The 24926-nt window shown below is 35.4% G+C and overlaps 1 protein-coding gene across 1 annotated transcript in view; it reads left to right on the plus strand.

The window, feature by feature from the left end:
- Positions 1 to 800: 800 nt before the first annotated feature.
- Positions 801 to 24926, plus strand: part of LOC130447170 (protein bark beetle) — a 36671-nt gene continuing 12545 nt past the window's right edge. Inside the window, exons 1-7 of the mRNA XM_056783862.1 lie at positions 801 to 1540; positions 12828 to 12991; positions 13934 to 16564; positions 18031 to 19364; positions 19664 to 20657; positions 21924 to 23098; positions 23989 to 24200. Of these exons, the coding sequence (XP_056639840.1) occupies positions 1247 to 1540; positions 12828 to 12991; positions 13934 to 16564; positions 18031 to 19364; positions 19664 to 20657; positions 21924 to 23098; positions 23989 to 24200 (6804 nt within the window). The 5' untranslated portion in view covers positions 801 to 1246. The remainder of the gene's footprint in view (positions 1541 to 12827; positions 12992 to 13933; positions 16565 to 18030; positions 19365 to 19663; positions 20658 to 21923; positions 23099 to 23988; positions 24201 to 24926) is intronic.

Here is a 24926-nt window from a genome sequence, read left to right on the forward strand (position 1 = left end):
AAAGAATCAACATTTGCGATAATCACCTTAAACGAAATGAAACTGAACCTTTCCTAAAAAGAATCATCACTGGTGATAAAACATGGATCCTGTACGGTAACATAATTTGAAAACGATCAAGGAACAAACACAATGAACCAGCACAAACCAAATCGAAAGATGAAAAACAAGTGTTAGTTGTTTTTTGAACTGCTTCCAAGGAACCAAACGATCGATTCTGATATTTACTTTCAACAATTAATGAAACTGGATGAAGCAATCAAATGATACAGCAAGGCCTTCATATCTTTGGCAACTCGTGGGAAACTATTGGAGATTAGCTGGGAAGTGACACATCCCCCATACATTCCTGATCTAGCACCATCTGACTTTTACAAACGACGATGACCTTCAATCGCACCTGGTTCAGCGGAATCATGAAGCTAAACGAAAGATGACAAAAGATCATTACGCAAATTGGAAAATTTTTAAATGATTAAAAACTACAAAACCGAAATTACTTTGTCGCAACCAAATATATTTAAACGCAGTAAAAAATAAATTTAAAGCGATGATTATGAATTAGGACAACCTTTATATTACGCCCCGTTATCGTAATTAGTTTGATAAATAATATCGCGTCAAATATTGATCGATAAAATATAAAATAAAAGCTAATAAAGTATCTTACGTAGATAAAAAGATAAGGAATAATTTCTAGAAAAAAGTATTTAATGACACCCAATTACCTTCATTATTAAATCTACCTACGCTCAAGTTACGTGCAGGGCCAACGCGCTAGTGAAATTATTTAAAGAAAGTTCGAAATTTAAATTTTACAGTTCGCTTTAATTCCGCTTGGTAAACATCGCTATCTAGTGGAGAAATCCGACAATCGCACCTGTTTTACCACTCTTACCTGGCTCGCAGGTGAGTGGGGAGATTCTCGGTTGCATTACGTCACGTGACAGTGAGTTTTAACATAAAAAAAACTAGTATAACCGCACCTTCCGTCCTCCCTCAACGTCCTCGTAGAAAAAAAATGCATAATAAACGGTCTTTTCGTTATTAATAAACGGAATTTATTTAATTACTCATATAGTTTCAAAATCGATTTTTGTTTGTAATATGACGAAACGAAATTAACGCTGCGAAGAATGCAAGTATTTCGAAACGAAATTACGAGGCATCGTTTGTGTTCAAATATCTGTGATTCGTTATAACACTAATATTTTTATAATAAAAAGTGACATGGTAGTGATTCAATATGTGTGATTTTAAAAGGACTTCTTTGTCCTTATTAGCTTTGTTGTCTATCGTAAAATTCGTTTACTTACAAGAAAGTAACGAAGAATCTGGTGACAGTTCTGGGAAAAGTTTAACCGAGCATTCAGGCGGGACGATATTTAATAAATTCACTTTTTCTAAATCGCTAAGTCCGTATAGGTTAAGAAATGATATCATAGTTGATTATCAAGCTCAATTAGTGATTGAACCTGGTGTTACGATAAAAGTTGAACCTCAAGTTGGGATTACAGTTCGAGGAATCTTAACAGCAGAGGTAAATATTTTAAGGTTAATATTGAGTGTTTTTTTTTAAGTGAAAGTGTGTATATATTATGAGAAAATGTTTCTTTGTTTCAAGAAATGTATCACGAATTTATAAAAAAATAAAAATTCTTCGCTTTTACTATTCTTTACTAAAAACAAGAACGGTTAATTTAAAAAATCGTTTCGATAAAACTTCATCTTCAATGGGAAATGGGATGAGAATTTATTGTGGTTACTTATAGTACAGTCATTTTATGTTTTATCTGCGGAATAATTCTTAGTGAGCTGAATTTTTGTATAAACCTTTATTAAGGAGTTGTAATGAAGTTGTGAAAACTTCAGTATATATCATTTTCTTATTCATTATCGATATCTTCAGTTTCTTTATTAGTAATAGTTGCTGACAAAACGTCGAGGGACCTAATTTCTTGATTTCCATCATATGCTGACCCTTTGTTTAAGCACGTCAATGTTCATAAACTTTAACACGTCAATCCAATTTTTTTGCATTCACATTTGCCGCCATAAACTTGGTGTTCAGTAGATCATCGGGTGCTGGTGAAAAATCGTTATTGACCGTAGTATATCATTTTTTTAACCTCCAATCCAACTGTTCTGTATCAAATTATCTTCCTAACCGGGTTTTTAGTTGTACTTTGTCTTGTTACATTATCTGTAATGATTGTTCTGAGTTTAGAGTACCGAATATTGCTAGTGGAAAATGTATACCAGACATAACAACATATATCTCGAGTATTTTTTCCAAAAAGTATACAAAGCGCTACTTCTTACAAACTCAAATCAAAATAGAAATCAGAGGATGCACTGTCACAACTAATATTCACAATATTGTCTTCCACATTTTCCCTTCTTCTTTAAACATATAATTAACTATCTTTTTCCAGTTTTCAGGTTTCATATTATCTATAGCCTCTAAAAAACTGTTGAACATCACTCATTTTGAACGAAATATTTTTATCTTGAAACTTCTCCCTTTATCTGTACCTATATCAGTTCAATAGGCTGTAGTTTACAATAGTATGGTGAAAATTTAACTACCGTGATACCACGATTTTCTGCAATTTCTCTCAAATTTGATCTGCCGAAGTGTGTCCTAGAGATGGACAAACATACGAACTTTTTAATAATTATTATCATTAAGACAAAACGAAAAACCATCAGCAACATCTACGATTTTCCAAGATGAACAAATGTTCGATGCACTCTTTTATATAATCTATGCGCTCGATGCACGCATTTCCTCATAAAAATCATATGGATTTGCCAATGGCAGCGCCACCTTTGTGTGAGTCATATGAATTATTGAATATCATACTAAAAATATTCTACATCGTGTTTGTAATAAGTAGTAGTAATATGATTTAAATATCTTTAATAAATTGCTTTATAATTACTGTTTGGTTTTAATAGAATGTTATTTTTAGAGACAATCTGTATATACTAATAGAAACTTCTTAATTTCCTTTTAATGATTCAAGTATAATTAACAATTTTTTCATTTATTTTGTATAAAGTTATTAATTTGACAATTACATTAAAGAAAGTGAAATCATATACGAGCTTTCCAAAATTATTAAGTTTAAAAATTCAAAAAGTTCAAAGTCTATTGCGGGATTTCACTGTATGTTGACCTGGTAAACCGGTTCTCCTGCCAAATGGCCAACGATAATTCCTCAAAAAATGAAATAAAAAAATCCAAACCGAGAAGGCCAAAAATCTACCTTCAGAAATAGTTAGACAAACACAACCCCACGTAACCACCACAACCCCAGCCCTGCAGAGGAGCTATTCCTACATCAGGGCATACTCCAACAAACAAGCCAGGCTAGTGCAAGCGTCTTTCATTACGAATGACGTGTTTTTCTTCAATTTCTTCCGAGAATTGACGTTCGACTCAGATATCGTAGATTCAATAAACTGCCCAAATGAACTGTGCAGTTTTATCGTTGCCGTGTATACCGGCCATAACAGTTAGACGATGTTTATAAAATATTTCATTCGATAACTCATTTTTAATACATAGTATGTTTCACAACTTCAATTAAAAATTAGGCTAAATTGATAAGATTTGACATCTTTTTTGTTATATTTACATTCCTTTTGATAAGGAGAATCTGTTTCTGTAACAGGTACATAGTTCTTGTCAATAGATTATTTATTGAACATTATCATTTGTTTGTTTAATTATTGCTAAAATAAATATATTACACGTTGTGGTATCAATGTCACTAAGTAGATAATTTTTTTTTATATTTTGTATTTCATACTAACCTATGACAAATAAATAAAATATCTTGGGATAGTTGAAAAAAATTAATTGTCTATAAAGTAATACGTTGATTTATAAATCAATTATTCAATTACTTTTGCGCAATTAATAGTATCAATGAATAAACACCATGAGTTTTTTGTACTTCTGTACAGGGCGATTTGACTAAAGGAGACACTCCATTATTGTTATTATGATGGAAACTTTCTTTTTATCTAAAAGATTTTTCAATTGCTAATGCGACTGCTACGTGTCTGATTTAATTGAAGGAGTTTTTAAAAACTGCCAACCAAGAGAGAATTACAAAATTCTTCAAATCATTGTCTAAGCCTTAAGATGATTGATCAAAATGTGCAAAAACTTCAAAGAAGGCAAAGCACGTTCCATCTGCAGACAAGATCATGGCGTCGGTTTTTTGGGATGCGCGTGGGATAATTTTAAAAGGGGAAAACTATCATCCGCAAGTATTATGCAAACTTATTTCAACATTTGAGCGAAGAAATCAAGCAAAACTGGCCGCATTTGGCTAAGAAGAAAGTGTTGTTTCATCAAGACAATTAAATTTGCCGAGTTGCTACCTCATGCACTCTGTTTGCTAGATTTAGCCCCCTCGGATTATTTTCCGTTCCCGAACTTTAAAAAAATTTGCAATTAACAGCTATTTTGAGGAGCTTGATTCTTATTATAAAAATGGTATTGAACTTATTGAACATCGCTGAGAAAAGGGTATGGAGCTAAAAGTAGATTTCTTCGAAAAATTTTTCGTAAAAACGTTTTTGTCGCTTTAAAGGTGATCAGAATGTTTTATTCATTAATTCACATAATTGAATACGTTAAAAATATTCAGTTCAACATTGAATCTTCAACTTTACAGTAACTGTAACTAGGAAAATGAATCTTGTCACTAAAATTCACGTTCCTACAAAATTTTTTAGAGTCATTAGGGGGCGAGCGTCAGCTCAAAAGTTTCCCGTAGATCCGCCACAAACGCGGATCCAAGTGGGGGAGTGATGACCGCCCCTAAATCATGATTAATTAACTTGTTTTTTTTTTGTTTCAAAGTCGATGAGGAATTTAAAGTAAACATTGCGTAAAATTCGTCATTATGGTGTCAAAAACAACGTAATTAACTTTAATATTTTGTGGGTAAAAGGCTTAAAATGCCATATCTTTGGAGGAGGACTCGTCCTAATACTATTGACCCCCCCTTTGTCAAGACCCTGGATCCGCCAGTGGTTGAACTTAATCAGAACCAAACATAAAAAAGTCAAACTTATAATTTGTGTCGAGTTGTTAATAATCTCATTCAAAACATTTTATTTTTGTGTTATTTTTAAAGATTTTTCTATTTGTTATGTATCTAACGTTCTTTCAACTTCCTTCAAATAACTATTTCACGGTTCACTCACCCCAAGGGTTTGGATTGGTTGATGCACCTGCTGTAGATATTCTAACCTACCTGCTTTGCGTTTATCAGGTGATTCAACACAATAGGAATTTCGACTTATTAGAAGTGCTTGAAAGGATGTTCGGTAGACGAGGTATTATTTGAGGAATGTTCATATAACTATCAGCTGTTTAAGTAGTGAATTAAATTAAATGCGTGTGTGCGTGTGAGATATACGAGATACTAGAGTTGTTTTTCCTTAACTTTTGCCTTTAAAAAGTTGGGTGGGGTTTTATTTAAGGGATTGAAAAAACTTCAGTTTGTAAAATGTATTCAGGTGTTTCAGCGTTTTTACCTTTGAAAGTCCATTTTAAAATTTATCTTATTGTGAACTGTGGACAACTCTGTATAATGAATAAAATCTTTATCACAACCTACGCGAGTATTTCAAAATACGTCATCTGCACATGTCCAATTAACCTTTTGATTACCGTCATTTAAGTCATCATTTTCTTTATATCGTTCAATGACATTAATAAAATATAACGATTGACAAAAATTTTCAGTTAAATAAAGGGCAAACATTCAATTTTCTCATTTGTTCCAATGAGACTTCATAAATTCATCCAAACGCTATTTTTTTAATAATTAGGGCTTCTCAGCCCTTACTATACAAAGTAAACTTACTTGGATTTTTTTTCTTTTGTCTTAATAATTAAGAACTCGAAGGATTTGATGGTTTTAATTAGGGAATAATTATCTGAAAATGAAAGAAACCAAATGCTGCTTGATGTTTTTATTTCAAACTACAATTTTCATTTTAAGAAAATAAAGATTAATAAAAAAATTAAAAAAATCTTTGGAAGATGATATAACTTCAAAGAAACTCCCGGACCGTCAATCTGTTTAATATGCCACACGACGATTTACCATTTGTTAAAAAAAATAAGATCTTTTTTTTAAGTATCAACACTTTAGAGGGAAACAAGAGTCACTTAGTAGCGCCCACAAGGTAATTCAGAAGTCGATGTATCAGACAAGTCACCTAAGGATTCAAGAATAAATAAAACTAGAAAGGATATACCAAGTAAAGGCCCAAATGCATCAGATGATTGGCGCAGACATCCCATTCGAAGTGGTTGACAACGAACGCCAATTATTGATAAATAAACATCTCACTGGTATACAGATGGTTCGAAGCTAGTACAAAGCGATGGATTAGAAATTTTTGGACCTATACAACGAGGAAAAACATTTTGTAGATACTAGACTGCCTTGCCACGATAACTGCAAATTTTCCTACCAATTATTCCATCCAAAGATTTCACTACATCGTTGGAAGATAGTAAAGGGTAAAAACCTCAGAAGAATAGCCTCCTTTGGGAGTAGTCTCAAGTATTCTTGAAACATAAATCTGGTTCCACAAATATATTTATTTAATTTTTCGAACGCATGTCAATTAATCGCTTTATTTGAACATATACGGATAGTAAATAATAATTTTTGATATTTTGCATAAACTTTTTGGATGCTCCCTTTATACGGTTGTATAATCTACTGGTTTACGGTAAATTTTCTTACGATTGAAAATGAGAATGTTTTCAAGAACAATACGTCACAGAATGACTAATGTATAAAATTATTAACAAATGAATCATCGTACTTTGATAAATGAAACACGTTTACGAGAAAATCAATATTTAAGTAATTTATAACATATTTTTTAAAGTGTACCTAATTAAAACAAAAATGGATAAACATGATACATAAATGGTATATTACGAATGTAGTTGAGATGTTTTGTGAGATATACCTAATAGGATGTAATTGAATAAAAAAATAACCAGTTTTCATTGAGAATAAATTTCTATTTATAACTAATTTTATATACTATTGATACAGATGTTTAAAATTTTCTGATTTGAGGCAAATACGACCATTTTCCAGTTTTTCCGCGTCTTAATACCAACAAACTAAATAACGAGACTGCGTGCCTAGAGGGCGCCCTAGACGGGTAGGTTAAAAAACGAGTAGATATCTTGTCTATGCACGTCCCAAATTTCTCGTTAAATTGAAAAAAACTCCGACCGAACAATCTATAGTTGCAAGAGGCATGTGGGGACAATTCTCTTGAGTGGTTTAAGTGCTTTAGTAAAGACCGAGACAGCATTGAAGATGACCCAGCGCCGAGATCGCCCTGTGACTGTTTCAACAGTGACGGTTAGAAAAGTTTTATACGAGGAATAACACATCTGACCCTGACCTAAAAGCTCTTGCGTCTGCTCCGATTACAGGAATTCACGTAGTTTCATCGAAAATGTAGGTTAACACCTCTCCACTCTCTTTTCGGGATAATAGTGGTTTTTCAATAATTGTTCGTGTTAACATACTTTCTAGCTCTGTTTTCGTTCACTTCAAGAGAGTAAGTTAAAACAGGCATGGTATATGTGTTGCTTGCATGTATTGATCCTGGATTCTTACTTTGCCTGCTTCTGGTCCAATGAAATTCCCGGTATCTATATGATAATACCTTTATCGATGTGAATGGTCATGCACTTACACAGTATAAACTTATTTATATCAATGGAGAATCGATGTGTAACAACAATCAAAATTATTGATTCGACACTCATTAGCTGCGTACAGCTAGATGTCATCCATGTAGAAAAGATGAAACATGATAGAGTTGGTGTTTCTGTTAGCTTTGATGTCAAAATCATTGAGCATGGCGGATAGACTGAACTACAATAGGCTCAAGAAGTATATTCCCTTAGTAATGGGGAAGGAAGGAAGGTTCTACTATGTAAATCTACAAGATCTCCAAAATTCAGGAATGATTACACTATCAAACGCTTTCTTGTAATCTACGAAAGCAAGCAGTATGTATATTCCGGTGCTGTTTCTGTGCTTGTGTGCATCCTTTGCTATATCTTCATGTCATTTTCCTCAACTTGTCTATAAATTCTTTTATCGAGAAAAGCTGTAATTATCATTTATACAGTAGGAAGGCACGTTATAGGTCTGTATTGTATGGGGTTATCTGTCTGGAAGAATGTAAATGGAGCCCAATGTTAGAACCAGCATTCTGGACGTGCAGGTTCTTAGGCACGGCGCCGGTTACTGACGATTACTACGTATTTGGTCAGTTTCTCCTAGTGTTTTTAAAGAATGTTGTGCTACGTCGATAAACACTGAATTGATTTCTCTAGCAACCACCAGGACAGGTCTGTTATTCATCACCTGTTTATCTCTGATAATGAACCTATTGAGAAGTTTATACGGCTGTTTCTTGTAGTACGGTGTACAGGTATTGAGAGGACCGAACTTGATGGCCAGTTAGTATAATGAATTAGAAAAAAAATATAATAAATAAACTGTGGTGAAAATAAATTAGTCACATAACCGAATTTGATAAAGTTAATATTTATCATTGTGGAATTTATCATTTTAATTGCCATGCAAACATTGTTTACATAATGAAAAGTAGATACTAGAAATATAACTTTAATTATTTTAATTTATATATCTTTTTACATATGTTTAGTGATACGATATCATTTTAAAACTACTTAATTACAAAACAAAGTCATTCGTGCATGAAAGTATCTGGTAATTTAATTTGAAATTATAACAATAGGGAGGAAAATTAAGATTCGAATAGATGGATTTGCAACCCTTATTTACAAAGGAAAGGCAAATCAATCATACCTACATGTAAGATGAAACTACACTGAGTTTCAGATAGATATTAGAATGTTTCTATTTTGCATGAAATTGTATTACGAAGATGGTCCCAGAAGGACCTAGTCTGACCTAGAGATGGTGGTAGAATGTATACATCATATGATTCAAGTTTGAAGACGCCACGTTGTTTAATATTTGTTGGGCGGCCATCTATAGTGAAAATTAATCATCGTTTTTTAATTTGAAACGTATTAGCCCAATTCTTCTCTGGGTGAGATTGCTCCATCGTTAGCAATAGTGAAATATTGGGTAGCAGAGTTTAAACGAGTCCGAACGACCTGCAAAGACCAGAATCGGAGTGGTCGACCAAATGAGAAATGTTGAAGAAAATCAAAGCATTTCAAAAAGTGCGTTATTAACTGAAAATTTGGACATGAGAAAGCAGTGTGCAAGATGGGTGCCGCGTTTGCTGACAATAGAACAAAAAACAGCATCGTGAAGATGTTTCATTCGAGTGTTTGGTTAGGTGAGGTTAGGTGTCATAACTATGGACGAAACGTGGGTCTATAGACTGAAAAGGAAGAACCCGCTCCAAACAAGACAAAGACCGTTCTATCTACAAGTAAGGTCATGGCGTTGTTGTGTTTTGGGTTGCACGTGGAATAATTTTCTTAAATAAGGAAAAACTATCAACAGTGAGTTTTATGAGAACTTTTGGCGAAGAAATCAAGAAAAAAGTGCCGCATTTTGCTAAGAAGAAATTGTCGTTTCATCAAGACAATGCACCAGCTCACACATTCGTTATTGCAATGGCCAAAATTAATGAATTAACGTGCACCCTATCGACCAGATTTAAAGGATTACTTTCTCTTCTCAGATTTTCCAACAATGAAGAGGTGATGTCGTCAGTTAATTGCTATAGGTATTGAGGAGCTTGACGAGTTGTGACAGTAAAAGAAACATGTAAAATTTAAGGAAATGACACAGTTGATAAGCAAACGGCGCAGCGTTGGTTTAATCGTTTTAATATTGGAAATTGGACGCCTGGAGATCGTATAAGCTTCCGCTGCGTGGGATATTGACGTTACAACGTTGAAAACCAACCTATTATCCGACTCCTTTTGGTCCTTCTAAAGATACCACACATAGCCATTTGAAATTATGGTCTAATATCTATAAAAGTCAGCAATTTCTTGAATGATTGCATCCATCAACACGTCCAAGTACCATGGTTTGTGGTTGTAGATAAAACTCTTAAGGTACCTCCGCAGAAAAAAGTCACATGCTGATTAATGGTGAAACATAGGAATCCGAGATATATTTTTCAAATGCTTCTAAGAAACATGCGCCTAAGAGATGTCATTAAAGTGTTCTTTTTACTAGGATAAGATGGCCGCGTTTGGCTACAAAGAAAGTGTTGTTGAGCTCACACCTCTCATGCTCCCTATTCGCCAGATTTAGCCCGTTCGGATTATTTTCTGTTCCTAGTCTTGAAAAATGAAGAGGTGGTGTAGGCAGAGACATAAGCATTCTTCTTCTTTTTATTTCAATGTAAAAATGTCACATACTTTATATCAAATCTCGTACTATTTCTACGCGCCATCTTGTTTAAATTGCTATAAAATCTGATACTTTGTGACTACATTTTATGACTAAAGAAGGTTAACGTTAACACAAAGACATGACTTAATACTTGCGATTACATTTAACGTTCACTATAGCGTGCCATTGACCTGGAACGCAGTGGCGTTTATAGTCTATGGTCGATTTTATATTGTATATATAGAATTACCTACATTTTGATGCCGTTGTAAGAGTTCTGGTGATCGATTTCTGTTTTTTATTATTATTATTATTATTATACAATACGTCCTCGTAAATGACAAAGAAATCTCTCTTATTATCAATCTTAGAGGAAAAATATATTCTTGTTAAAAAATTCTAGATATTTTGAAACCTAAAATGCAATCATCAAATTCTAAATTTCCTAATTCGTATACGAGGTTCGTTAAAAATATAAAAATTGATATAAATTAAAAAAATTAAATTATATAATAACGGGAGAAAATATAGATAAAAAAAGGTAGACAAAATTAGACGGTGAACAGAAGAAATGAGAAAAATTATTTAGCAGAAAAAGGCAAAATAAAACAATTATATTAGAAATGAAATAGACATACCGAAACTTATGAAACAATTATAAATACAATAACAGAAGCTTTTAGAACAAAATCAGAGTAATGGGATGAAGAAAATAAGAAAAATAAGAGATAAAAAAACATTATAAAAGTAAACACGGACTAGAGAAGGTTTTTAGATGGATGTGTTTGACTTGAAACTGAAATCGCTGGCTCTAAGTACTAGAAATGAAAAACCAATTGGCAAAGAACTACAGGAAAGATACAGTGTCGGAGCTGATGAAATTCACAAGAAAAATAAAGCTGCGGGATGTAATCTACAATTAAAGGCCCGCAATATTTTTATATATAAAAACCCCCAGAGAGTAATGTTTTGTGATATAACAATCTGATCAGAAAGAAATCGATAAGCAATATTATTCTAACCTAATTTTTTAAGATTTCTACTCACTATTGGACTTTAGAATCTAAAGTTTCAATAACACTAAAACCAACGTGTACTAACTCGAAGAGTTTAATCTTCTTGAGTCTCTGGACATGTCTGTGTTGTCTAGAAGCTGGATTAGAAGCAACCGATGTTCATGGCTACCGGCAAATTTGATTGTCCGAAGATCCCGATGGATGTCACTGTTTCGGCGGTACCAGGGTGCATCGATAACGTTCCTTAATTTATCATATCCAGCGAAGTTCCACATCGAGAGTCATACCCAGATATTTTGCTGTATTAGCATAACATTGTTCATTCTAATAGAAAAGTCTTTTTTAATCATATAGTTGACACGCCACCTCCTGGTCCATTCTATAATTTAGTCAATGGATGTTTGTAACTTTCTTCGTGGGTAACTCCCACGGCCATAATTGCCGTATCATCAGGTAAAATAGCTATTATGTCTAAGGGATGTCACTAGAGTACAACAGATAAAGCACTGGACTAAGTAAGCTATCCTGAGGTACTCCTGCTTTGATTTCTTCTAAATCAGAATTCCTTTATTCTGAAATATCTATCTGACAAGTTAGACTATAGGATTTGGGAATATTGTCTTGGTAGAAGTATTTTCAATTTGTAGAATAATCCTTTGTGCCATTATTTATCAAAATAATGGATTTAAAAAAGTGCAATAATACACAAGCCATTACTAATTGTATACTTTATCTTGTACGAAATTTAAATTTACTCTTCTAAATGGGAATGGGATCTAACCCAGTTTTAGTTATAAATTATTTTTCATTACAGGATTTCGAATAATCTATTTTGTGCGTATTACGCTTTTATAAATAGGACACTTTCGTAATTCACGAATCTAATCACGTTATTTGATAAATTGTAAAAATCTTTGTATGGAACGAAGAAACGGTATGAAAATTCACTGGAGCGGAAAGAAATTCCGTTTCTTTTGGCCCGCAAGTTCACAAACCATATACACCTTCCTGTTTTAAATATTGCCATTTTTTTTTCATTAAACTGAAAAATTAAGGGGGGTTTTGGTTAGTTGAAAAATTTCGTAAAGGCCGCTTTACATGAAGCATGCAAATCAGCTGACTTTCGTAAAATTTAGCTTCGTTATTTTCACTGTTTAACTATGTACAAAATATTAGTAAAAATTTGAGGTTAGGAATTTGTTTACAGAGATTTGCATGCAATTTCTTGCACGTTGTACTGCATTATATCAAGCGGCCTTTACGACAACCGTATGCAATATAAACCCCAATTAATTTTGAGTTTTCTAGCTGATGGAGTTTATTAAATACCCCGTATATATTGTGTACATTATACATTGAAAAATCTGTTATTTTACAGGGAACTGAAAGCGAACGTATTACGTTAACAACAACCGACGAAAACACCTCGAAGAATATTAATTATGGCGACATCCGGTTGGTTGATGGTCCTTCTATTTTGGCGGGACGTGTCCAAGTTAAACACAACGGACATTGGAGAAGTGTTTGTACGAATTCCAGAAAGTAAGTAAGATTTTCCAAATACTATTCTTGAAAATATTAATAGAAACGAGATATCTTAACAAATGTATAAACGTCGAGGGTTTTTCTTCAAACGTCTATTGGGCTGGTGCGCCCAAACGGAAATTAAAAATTTATTATTACCGCTAGATGGTATTTTATCTTAAAGAAAATATTACAATGAAAATGCACTGCAACAATGTCTTAAAGAGATTGCTGAACGTTGATTTAAACCACCATATAATAAGATTTCCTTTTGTGTGATTATCTGAACATTTAAAACCGACATTATATATGAGACACCCTATATATTAGAGAATAATGCGACCACATCACCTTATCCACCAGATTCCTCTATATTCAGAACTTTTTTCGAAAAGAATGAGGCCATAGTTAGAGTTATTTGACTTTGCGGATAGGCGTGCACGTTCATTCATTAATTTTGGTCATTGCAATAACGAATGTGTGAGCTGGTGCATTGTCTTGATGAAACGACATTTTTTTCTTAGCAAAATGCTTAATTTCTTCATTCAAACGTTCCAATAAGTTCGCATAAAACTCGCCGTTAATATTTTTTCATTTTTCAAGAAAATCATTCCACGCGTATCTCAAAACACCAACACCATGACCTTGCTTGAAGATGGAACGGTCTATGTCTTCTTTGGAGTCGGTTCTTCCTCTTCCGTTCAACTCTCATATCACATCTTTGGTGGTCTGCCTACAGGTCTGCGTGTGTTCGGTCTCAATTTTTTCCATGTTTACAAATTCACTAACCCAAACTACCAAACAACGTAGCGTCTTCAAACTTGTATAGATTTTGTCTTTTCTAATAGTGGTAGTAACTACTGCCAACTCTAGGTTCGGCCAGGTACCATTTATATTGAATTGAACATTTTCTCTCAAAATATTATGAAAAATGCCTGATTTATATTTAATATTTTCCAGTTGGACCAGTTTCGATATGGCCACAGCTTGCCGACAGCTTGGATTCCAAGGTGGAGTATTTCACAGCTGGTACAACCGCCAGAAGCCTTTGAAACCACGTATTTTATTAGAAGAACCAAAATGCATAGGTACCGAGAATTCGATATTCGATTGCCAATGGCAAAAGAGACAAATGGGCTCTGGTGTATGCGATTACCACCCGGATCTCGGTATAGAATGTCTACCATACCATGATACACCATTACCATTCTGGAGAGGTATCAAATTCGAAAACGCAATCAACGAAAAGAAATTAACTTTATACAATACTTTGTATGTACCTACTTCATTATCGAAGTTGAAATACGTTAATATTTACTACGCAGGCGCCGGTAGGGATCAAAATGCAACCAGCGCTTTACAAATAACAGGCGTACCGCCTGTAATGGATTACGTAGAGATTATAAATTCAGCTTACAACGGGTTAAACGTTACCAATCCAGAAGCCCCGATAACAATCAACAATTGCAAAATACGAAACAACAGAGGCTACGGAATTTTCATCAATTCTAGTTACGGTTTAGCACACATAGATGGATGTGTTATCACCGCAAATGGTGGAGACGGTATAAGATTCGTAAGATCGGAAGAACGACCCGACGAAAAAGCCGATAGAAAAGGCTACAAAGATTTCTGTCAACTAGCTTTAGCTTCAAGTCAAACCTTTCCAATACAACTTTACGCTCAACAAACTATTTTTATAACGAAAGAAATCGATTGCGAAAAAACCTTCAAAACTCGTTACGGCCACGTATTAACCTTACATTTTATACGAGCAGTAACCGATAGAAACGATACCGCTTCTTTGGAAATCTACGACGGTTCTAATTTAAATAACAGAATCATTAATTCATTCCCGATAAGGAATAATACGAGACCTCAAGCTGTAACTAGCATCGGCAATCAAATGTATATTAAATTTAGAGCGAACCCCATGACAGATATGGTGATATTTTTGAGAATAACGTCCGGTTTGAAAAAATCGTTCGATTTGAATGTTAGTAATTCGGATGTATCGGAAAATATTGGAAGAGGCATAATAATCGATAATTTGAGATCGCAGATACACGTCCACAAAAGTTCGGTGTCAAAAAACGAACACGTGGCAGGTATACAAGTTACGAGTGGAGTAGGAGATGTTAATATAACAGAAACCCGCGTATCTTTCAACGACGGTGACGGTATTAATATAACTTACACCGGAGGTAGCAGAAATATTTCCAGATGTTCTATTAGTTCGAATCGAGGATACGGCGTAGCTATTTGGTTGAATAATACCAAAGAAACTGAGTATATTGTGGTAAATCAAACGAGCGTTGTACAATATTCTGAAATATATAAAAATTTGGACGTAGGGGTTTTACATGGAAACTACTGCGGACGAGCTTTATTCAATTTTACTGAAAATTCTTTTAAAAATTGTTTAAACGACGCGTTGGAGATAATTTCGTGTTTAAAACCAACAAATACTTTAACTAAATTACAAATAGGTTATAATAGATTTTACGGAAACGAAAAATTGTCGTTAAAAATTTACCCCGCTGTTAATTTAAACGCTGTTATTGAATACAACCATTTTAGACAAGGTACTTTTGGAGGTATGCTTATCAAAACTAAACCTTTAGAAGAATATTCCCTTTTAAAAAGTAATATCCTCGTACAACAAAATTATTTTCTCAACAACACCGGTACGTTCGTCGTGAATTTAGCCCTATCTCCTTACTCCGAAAATCAATATTTACTTTTTACAAGAAATTTCGTGAAAGGGAATAAAATATCGGAACCTTTCCAAATGGAAGACGGTACAAATTTGTATCCGAGAAGTAGAGTAGCAGCTCCAGTGGTAATCGGTTCAAATAACGTAGAAGTTTTTAGAAACATCATAGAAAACCCGGATTCTAAATACGAAATCGGAAGCCATTTAGAAGATCAAAGCAAAACTATCAACTGCACTTTTAATTGGTTGGGATACGGTAACGACGAAAAGATTTTCCACAGAATTTTCCATAGATACGATAGATATAATCTAGCTAGGATCGTTTTTATACCTTTTCTTTTACATAATACGAATCCTCTTACTACTAGGATCAACGCTAATCAATTTTACGTACCGAAATTTCTAGCAGACGGATCTGATAAACTAGGTGGTGAAATAGAAGGCGAAGAGATTATAACTAGAGGAGAATTCGTTGTAGTAAGAGATATTAGTATAAGACCTGGTGGAAAACTTACCATAGAACCAGGAGTGACTTTGAGATTCCCCCCGTCTATAGGTATGATGATAGGAGGTCGTTTGGAGGCTAAAGGTATAGAACCGGATAGTATCAAATTTACTATAAAAGAAGAAATTCTTCACGCCCCTGATAATGTTACTTACGACGTTAATACGGAAAATTTGGAAACGCAAGCAGAAGTTTTCGAAATCGAACCTAAAGTACCGATTAGACTTCTTGGAGGTAATACGGAAACCGAAGGGCGACTTCAAATTAAAGTTAATAACCAATGGGGAACCGTTTGCAACTACGGTTGGACGATAAAGAACGCTGCATTGGTATGTCACCAATTGGGATATGTACTTAACCCAGATGATTGGTAAGTGAATAATTATGTATTACGAACGTCAATTTTGACAGATTTTTATATACGTACGTCATATGCTATAGTTTCGGGGAAAATAAAACAAAATGGGTCTCGAAAGCACGTCGAAACCATTTTCGAAAATTGTAGAGAGGGCGTAATTGAAAATTTAAAATTGAAGAAGCAAAATTTACCCAATTAAGTGACATATACAATAATCGAATTCTTTTTCATTTTACAACTTTTAGTCTATCTGTTCAATCCATTTCTTCGAAGTTGAGTTTGATATTGTTTCTTATAGATATTTCCATGCTGAATTCAATACAACTATTATTTTGTAGCAAATCCCGCCACATCCCGGTGTTTTTTTAGATCAGAGTTAAGGTTTAGTCGCAATATCCGCCAAAATATCCCCTACGAGTTGTTTACCTTTTATCCTATATTTTCCACGGGGAGCTTGGATTGATTGAGAAAAATTTGAAAAAGAAAGACACTATTCATAAGCCAGAAGAATATGAAGAAGTTCCGGGGAAACATGGAACCGTTGGAGTCACTGTCCCGGTTAAAGATTCGAGGTCTGAATTTGAAAAAGTGCAAAAAAAAACGAACTTGTGGTACTTCAAGTTCAATCCATCAAAAAGGATTATGCCGAATAGGAAGAAAAATAACATTCTGGTCCAGAGAGATAGAAATGAAACTTGTCAAGGAAAATCTGTCGCAAAATGAAAGTTCAATATGTCTCATACAAACACAAAAGTCATAAAGCTGCGAAAATAATTGATGTTGCTAAACTACTAACGAAGCACTTTGGACAAGGGTAGAGAAACCATGAGACGGTAAAATTTTATCGAAATTTGGAATACCGAAGTAGAAACTAAATATGTCAACAATGACGAAGATTATTATTGACGAGGAAATTGATACAAATTTTGTGTGATCTAGTACAAGTCTGGCTACTAAATAACTGGTTACGAAAAAGGATTTTATTATAAAAATTATTTTAAATTCGAATACTCCCCCTTCCCCATGCCACACACCTTTCCATACGTTTTTTCCGTTGATCGAATAAGAGCTCTGCCGTTTTTTGCTTTACCGCTTCCATCGACTCAAATCGGATTTCTTTCAAAGCAGATTTTATCTTCGGACACAAAAAAGTCACAGAGTGCCAAATCTGGTGAGTACGGCGCTTACTGGCCAAATACTGCTTCACAGATACCACGTTATGGGCAGGTGCGTTGTCCTGGTGCAAAATCGGGCAGTTTTTTACGAACTCGTTCCCGCAGTGTTACCAAAACTGACACATAGTAAGTCTGTTTGACAGTCTGACCCTCTGGAACCCATTCAGTCATCAGTATACCGTTAATGTCGAAAAAAAAACACCATAAAAACACGCTTTCTAGACAATACGACGTACACAGTTAGATAGCTAGTCGAACTAAAATTCGGAACGTGCGTGCTTTATTTAATATGTTTATTTTCAGGTACTTGGAAAGGAACGAAATCCCTTCGGCTGGTAACACCGAAAAAGTGGTTCTCTCCAACGTCCAATGCGACGATTTCGATTTGGACATTTTGAAATGCAAATCCGAACGATTGAACGATTTCGAAAATTCCTGCGGACACGAGAACGACGTCGGAGTGAGATGTTACAAAACTTCATGGGCCGGACTGAGGTTCAGTTCTTTAGCCGAAAGAACCGATCTACAATTCGTGACAATCGAAAAATCCGGGCTGTTAGATTACGCTACAAACTCGTTCAAACCGGCGGTACAATTAGATTTCGCCCGACAGAATTTCGAAAATTTGAAAATTATTAATAACGATTACCACGGTTTGGGTATTGTTTATTCGGATATATTTTCAGAATCGGTTAATATTATTAAAAATTCCGAGTTTTCTAATAACAGAGGTGCGGGAATTAATCTTAAACAACTCGGTTTGAATTTATATAACAGCAAGATAGAAAATAACTTCGTCGGTATTGAACGTAATTCTATACTGACAGGACTTCAACAGAGAGAAATTGCAGGTTGGTTCATCAAGAACGACGACGAGAATTATTACAACCCAATTAAGATACCGGAATATTCAGATGACGATGTTATAGATTTACAATTAGGAGAAACCGAATATTTTGTCACTACGAAAATCATCGGTGACGGTATTTCTCGTTTATATAAAATCAGGTGCAATCCTGGTTGGGTCCTCGGTATACAGTTAATAAATCCTATCGAAAATCGAAGTACTGAAAATATTATAATCCACGATGGGCTTACTACAACTACGAATGGTCAATATTACAATTTAAGAAGGGATTTGACCGTTTTTCCTATGACTTCCAGTAGCCACGGCGTAGTACTAGATTATACTAGCGGTTCCAACGCTTTTGGTGGTACCGTTTTAATTATAAATACCGTAAAAGCGCCCGTACAAAATATCTATAATAGGATAGTAAAAGGACCAGTACCTACTTTAACTGTAAGCAGGAGTACTATAAGAAACAACATGTTCGGCGTACACGCTTCTTATTATAACCGTTATTTGGACGAATTGGGAAATCATTTTCTAAGAAAAGCGAATGAAAGTATGAAATTTTTTAATTGCGATATTACTAAAAACGTACACGAAGCGGTTTTCGTTCATTCGCCTTATTGGGATTTACATAATAGCAACGTTTCCGAAACGACCATAATGTTTAATAAAAGTTTAATTACCAGCAACGGCAAAGGACTTTTCCACTTTTCCAGGGATATGAGATCCTCAAACAATTTGTTCCATTATGTGTTTCAAGATAATACGATTGATAGCAACGAAGGTAAGTAACATAATTTTCATTTTTACACACAAGCCAAAAGTAAATCATTTCATATGTTACATTAGGAGTTGTTAATGTAGACAAGGGACATTCATCATCCTTCGCAGTCACATATAAGACAAAAATTAGGTAATCCGAGACTATACGTTGATGGAGGGACACTGATTAACAGTAATTGTGTGTTTAGTTCTTCTCAGTTTATGAGATACGTAAAGACATTTTTAAACACTTTAGCCCTAGATGAAATTATTCATAGAAAACATTTTTTGTAATTTCTTTTTCATTTTTTTTTTTGGCAGGAGGTGGTCTGGACTTATCTTTACCATATGTCTGGCAATACAACGAAAATTTCACGCATTCCGTGTACATGGACAACAATACTTGGATAAATAATAAAAAATTCGGTATAACCATCGACGGACATTTTGCGGTTATAAATATTACCAACAACGTTTTCAAAGACAACCAATGTCAAACTGGTCTAATCGCTTTAAAAGGAATGGAAAAGAAGCTGAAAATAGTTAATAACAAATTCGAAAGCAATAACGGACAGTACGTCGTAAAATTCAGTTCGAACAGCCAATCGGAAATAATCGGAGACGTACCCGCAGTTTTCATGTATAACGAACTAAGAAACAACAAACGTTTCATAAAAGGCCGGAGCGGAATCTTACAACCGAGCATAGACCCAACGTGCGTAGTAGGTTTTAGCGGTATACAAAAAGTTAAAGTGAACAGAAATTTATTTTCCGATAATTTTCTCGATTATCAATTATTAGCTGGTATAAAAACTGCTAAAATCGATAATTATCTCGACGTAGCTGAAAATTGGTGGGGTACCGATAATGAGAATGAAATCAAGAGAAAAATTTTCGATTTCGACGATTGGAACGACCACGCCATCGCCAAATATCAACCGTATCTCTTGGAGGATAACTTCCAAGCCAGCTACTCCGTTTCCTTCAAAACAAACACTACGATAGATTTAGATTCCTTAGGAGGAAGGATATACGAAGATTTACGATTGACAAATAGGGAGAGACCTTACACAGTAAAATCTGATATCACAGTCATGCCTAACGTCACTCTTACTATATCACCCGGGGTGGTTATAGAATTTGCACCAAATATAGGGATACTCGTTTTGGGGGCGCTGAAAGCGAACGGATACCCAGGAAGTGAAATTTTAATGAGACCGATCACTAAAGCTGGTAATCTTAGACAAGCTGGAAACGGAGCAAAAATCAGAGATAAACGCGCTATTGAAGAATTTTACGGACAAAGCGGAATTAGGTGAGTAATTTCTTTTTTTTTCATTCGTATCGGTTCTTGACTTCTGGTCCCTATTGGTAGATAGTTTATTGACCCCATTCATATACATTGGATGTGAAGAAGGACATTCCACCAACCCTCTGTCATTTCGACAGATCCTCATCTTCAATCCCGTCTCAGTTTCGCGCGTAGACTACTTTCTTTCCCTTAAGTTCTAAGGGAGATTCTGGGAAGTCTTATCTTTTTGTTAATAAATTAGCCTGTTGGCTATACACTCTTGGCTTCTTGGTCTGGACGTTTTATTGTGTGTGTGTGTGTGTTTTAGTTGTCTCGGGTAAACCCTTTCCAACATTTTTTGGCCAGAAAAGATACGAGAGCTGTTTTTTTCAAACTTCGATCGCTCCGTAGAAACGCTACACGCTTCGAAGCTCTCGCACTACACACTCCGCCATTGTTGATTCGTTTTCTAAAGGCTGAAGGCCATAGTACTGCAGAAATCCATCGAAAAATGAGTCGTTTGTATGGGAAAAACTTTATGTGTGATGGTGTTGTACGTGAATGATGTCGAAAGCTTAAAGATGGCATGATGAAAAGAGCCAAGGCCGCAAATCTGTAATTTTAGACGATCTGGATCAACGAGTTCACCATTACTGCTCTGTCTACGGAATTTCCAGAAGTTTCAAGATCTGTTTTGTCTCTACCTGAATTCATTGCCGGCAACTTTCGTTGAAGAGGGTATTGAGAAGCTCGTCCACAGACAAATGTCTGAATCTCTTCGGTATAGTGTAGCAACCTTTTGGTAATATGTACAATTATTGTTTTATATGAACTTGTCTTTTATTTATAGCCTATGGGAGGCTGAAAAAAAACGGCCTTCGTATAATCCGAGTGGTCCTTCGCCTTCCTTACAGCTGTTAACTCTGCACTTGCTCATGAAATGTGGAGTTATCGTGTCGAGGGGTGTCCTCTTGTGGGTTGACTCTGAAAACCTAGGATCTTGGACAAACATTTCTTTTGTATTAAACGGTGTCCCGTTTTTGTTAGGCTTTTTATATTTCGCAAACATCGAAAGTAATAGAAAATCATCGCAAGAAATTATTTTTTGATCAAGATGAATGTTTCAAGAACCTGGACAACACGTTCTGACTACGTTCACCATTAAAAATGTCAAACTTTATGATGGCGATGTCAAATTTGACATATTGACAGCGATGTTGCCATATCTCAAAATTACATTCCTTATTTCCTTTAGTATTAATTGTTTCTTATTTACAATTTATTTTGTAGGTTATGTAAAAGTAGTAGCTGCGTAGAAAGTGACGAAACCCCGACGAACGAAGGATTCTTGGAATATTTCAACGGCACCACCTTACAATGGATCCCGATGTGCGATTCTAGGTTCACGGAAAGAAACGCTCAAGTCGTATGCCGCGAATTAGGTTTCGATCCTTTAAACGCGTTTTTCGATTTCGGCGAACGAATCGATTTTCACAGTAATTCGTTATCGAGAATCTGGACGTGGCCGGAACCTTTACAATGCAAAGGTACGGAAAATAAATACGAGGATTGTCCGATTAGATTGAATGGACAACAATTCGGACATAGACATAAATGCGAATGGAATTCGAAATTCGTTTTCATTCATTGCGATATAAACGAAAGGATACCGAATTATTGGGGTGGAATCAGATTTGCAGACGCGGAATTCGAACGAACAACTTATAATAATAGAATCCACGATATCCGATCGCCATCTTCGGTACAATTTCATGAATCGGTTTTGGAATACGTGAAAATTCAAAAAGCTGGGATTTTACATAACGAAAAATCTTCCGCTATCCAATCTGTTATAAGGAGTCCTAAAATTAATTATATCGATGTAGAAGATTCAGCTGCTCACGGTATAGATTTGATTTCTCCTTCGAATACGATGATTCTCCTCCAAAATACGATACAGAACTCATTGGGGGTGGGTTTGAATATAATTTCCTTATCGGGAGAGGGAAGAGATTCGGAGCAATCTAGTTTTACGCCTTTAAGAGACCTCCACGTGCCTTACAACCTCTTCAGTCTTATAGATATATGCGATACTCACAAGGAAATTCGAGTACAAGAAAGAGTTTTAGTTTATTATAAATACGACAATTATCCTGTGAATTGCATTAAAATATTCAGGAGCGTTTACGATTTTAAACCTCTAGGATTGAGGTTATTGCAATTCGATTTATTCAATTCTTCTGTTAAGTATGGTATACCTGATTCTTTGGAAATTTACAATGGTGATATATACAATATTTCTTCCACGGTCATCGATACGGTGACGATGACTTCTAAAAATCATAAAAGATTATTCAAGTCCACATGGCCAAGTTTGAGCGTTAAATTATTTGCTAATGGAGCTTCTTCTATTCACGGATTCATAGCTGAAGTAATTACGTTGCCGATTTCTGCAATTGGATTTAGTAAGTATCCATTTCTGGAATATACCATCTAATTTTATTGAACAAATTTTGCCCAGTGTTCCCCGGATTCTCCGCGTTCCTAACCAATTCCTATGTCCTCCACTTTCAATTCCTTTGCACATTCTTTGAGGAGCCGATCAGGCGCTTTGACTTGAACCCTTTAATGTCTTTAGGCAAGCTGTTATGATCACCCAACTGTTTAAACTGCGCACGTACGAGTGCTCCCACAGACGACGTGGTCAGCTGCACACCGGATCGTCTGTTATGCCCATGATGTGGAGATGGCGTCTTAGATAGCAATTTCCGGATTTCGCGTCTGTTTAGTTGGAGTACTTGTTTGGTGACATTCCAGGTGTCTCTATCCATCTCTACTGAGCCCGCCTTGCGAGTAGACCGTTAAGAGATGCGTTAGCCACACCAAGAATTTGTTCGGGTTTATCGGTCAGTTCGCCGATTCTAGTCTGGCGAGTGAGTCCGCCTCGTCGTTCTCCGAGTGACCGCGCACCCAAACGAACTGGATCTTGAGGCAATTACTTACCAGAGTTCGTAGAACTCCAGTACTAGCCTAGAGCACATCATCGCAGCGAATACATTGTCTTTGAAGACGGTAACGTGTTCCCCAAGCGAAAAAGCTTCGCTTATTAAGGGTTGTCCTACTCCTGCTCCAGCCAAGCCATTCTTCCTGGAGCCTTATGTGTACCAGGTGGCTTCATTATTCAATATAGCGGGGCTGGAGTCACCAGTCCACTGCTCCAGTGATGAGTACCTCCAGGTCGGGAGAAATAATTTAACTATAAACTTCCTGGAAAGCACAGAAGACACATTCTTCTATTCTTATGAATACCGATTCCCCAAAACGCGAATTTATGTTTTTATTATTATTTTTTTAGATCGTGACGCTAGACACAACATCACAAGATCTGTTATTAAGAACAATGGTGAAAGTGGTTTTCTATATATGGCTTCCGGAGAGGTTAATCCAATATTAACTCTAGAAAAGAATCAGTTTAAAGGAAACTGCAGAAAATTATACGGAAATTTCACGACGTGTAAATCTGGATTACAGATAGACGTGCAGAACACTGAGACTCTCTATTTCAGAGTAAGTCAGAACATTTTAGGTTAAGCAAATTACGAAGGTTGTACCAAAAATGAGTTCCCCAATGAGCTACAGCTTTGAAGGAAGGTGCTTGGCTAAATCCGACAACAGTGCAGTAGCTTCCCAATCTCTGAGGTTGAAGGTAAAAAGCATGGACTAGAAGACCGTTGGTTTCGGATGTTCGGATTGTTCAGTGAGCTGCTCAAAAATTAGCAAACTCTATCTATGAACTTGTTGAACGCATTCCTGAAGCTTTCCATAGCAGAATTGAAAAAACGTTCGGTTTAGTAAGTACTCGTTAGATCCCCCGCTCGCAATTTTCTTCGACATCAGAAAGTTGGCAACCAGGAGGACTTGATGGACTCTATAGTTCACATCGATTTTATGCAATTTGGGACGGCGATAAACTCAGACAGATATTGTGAAACTCCAGCAAGCCGACGAATGAAATAGTGCCTGTTCACAACGCTCGTCCCCGAGCTTTTGAAGAAATTTGTGTTGACTATTAAGCCCTATTTCCTTCAGCGATTATCAAGCTAAAAGAATGCTTGAGTGATAAACGCTTCAACAGTAACGATATTCAAGCGGTGGTCAACGGATTCGTGGTAGACTTTTAATACAAAAGTTAGAGCACCATCTACAAAAGTGTGTTGAAAAATAACTGTTAAATACCAGTCAACATTTGAAGCTTTTAAATTATGTATAAATTGATAACAATAAATGATGTTT

This window comes from Diorhabda sublineata, chromosome 7, assembly GCF_026230105.1.
Source record: "Diorhabda sublineata isolate icDioSubl1.1 chromosome 7, icDioSubl1.1, whole genome shotgun sequence".
In the NCBI taxonomy this organism is placed as follows: Eukaryota; Metazoa; Arthropoda; class Insecta; order Coleoptera; family Chrysomelidae; genus Diorhabda; species Diorhabda sublineata.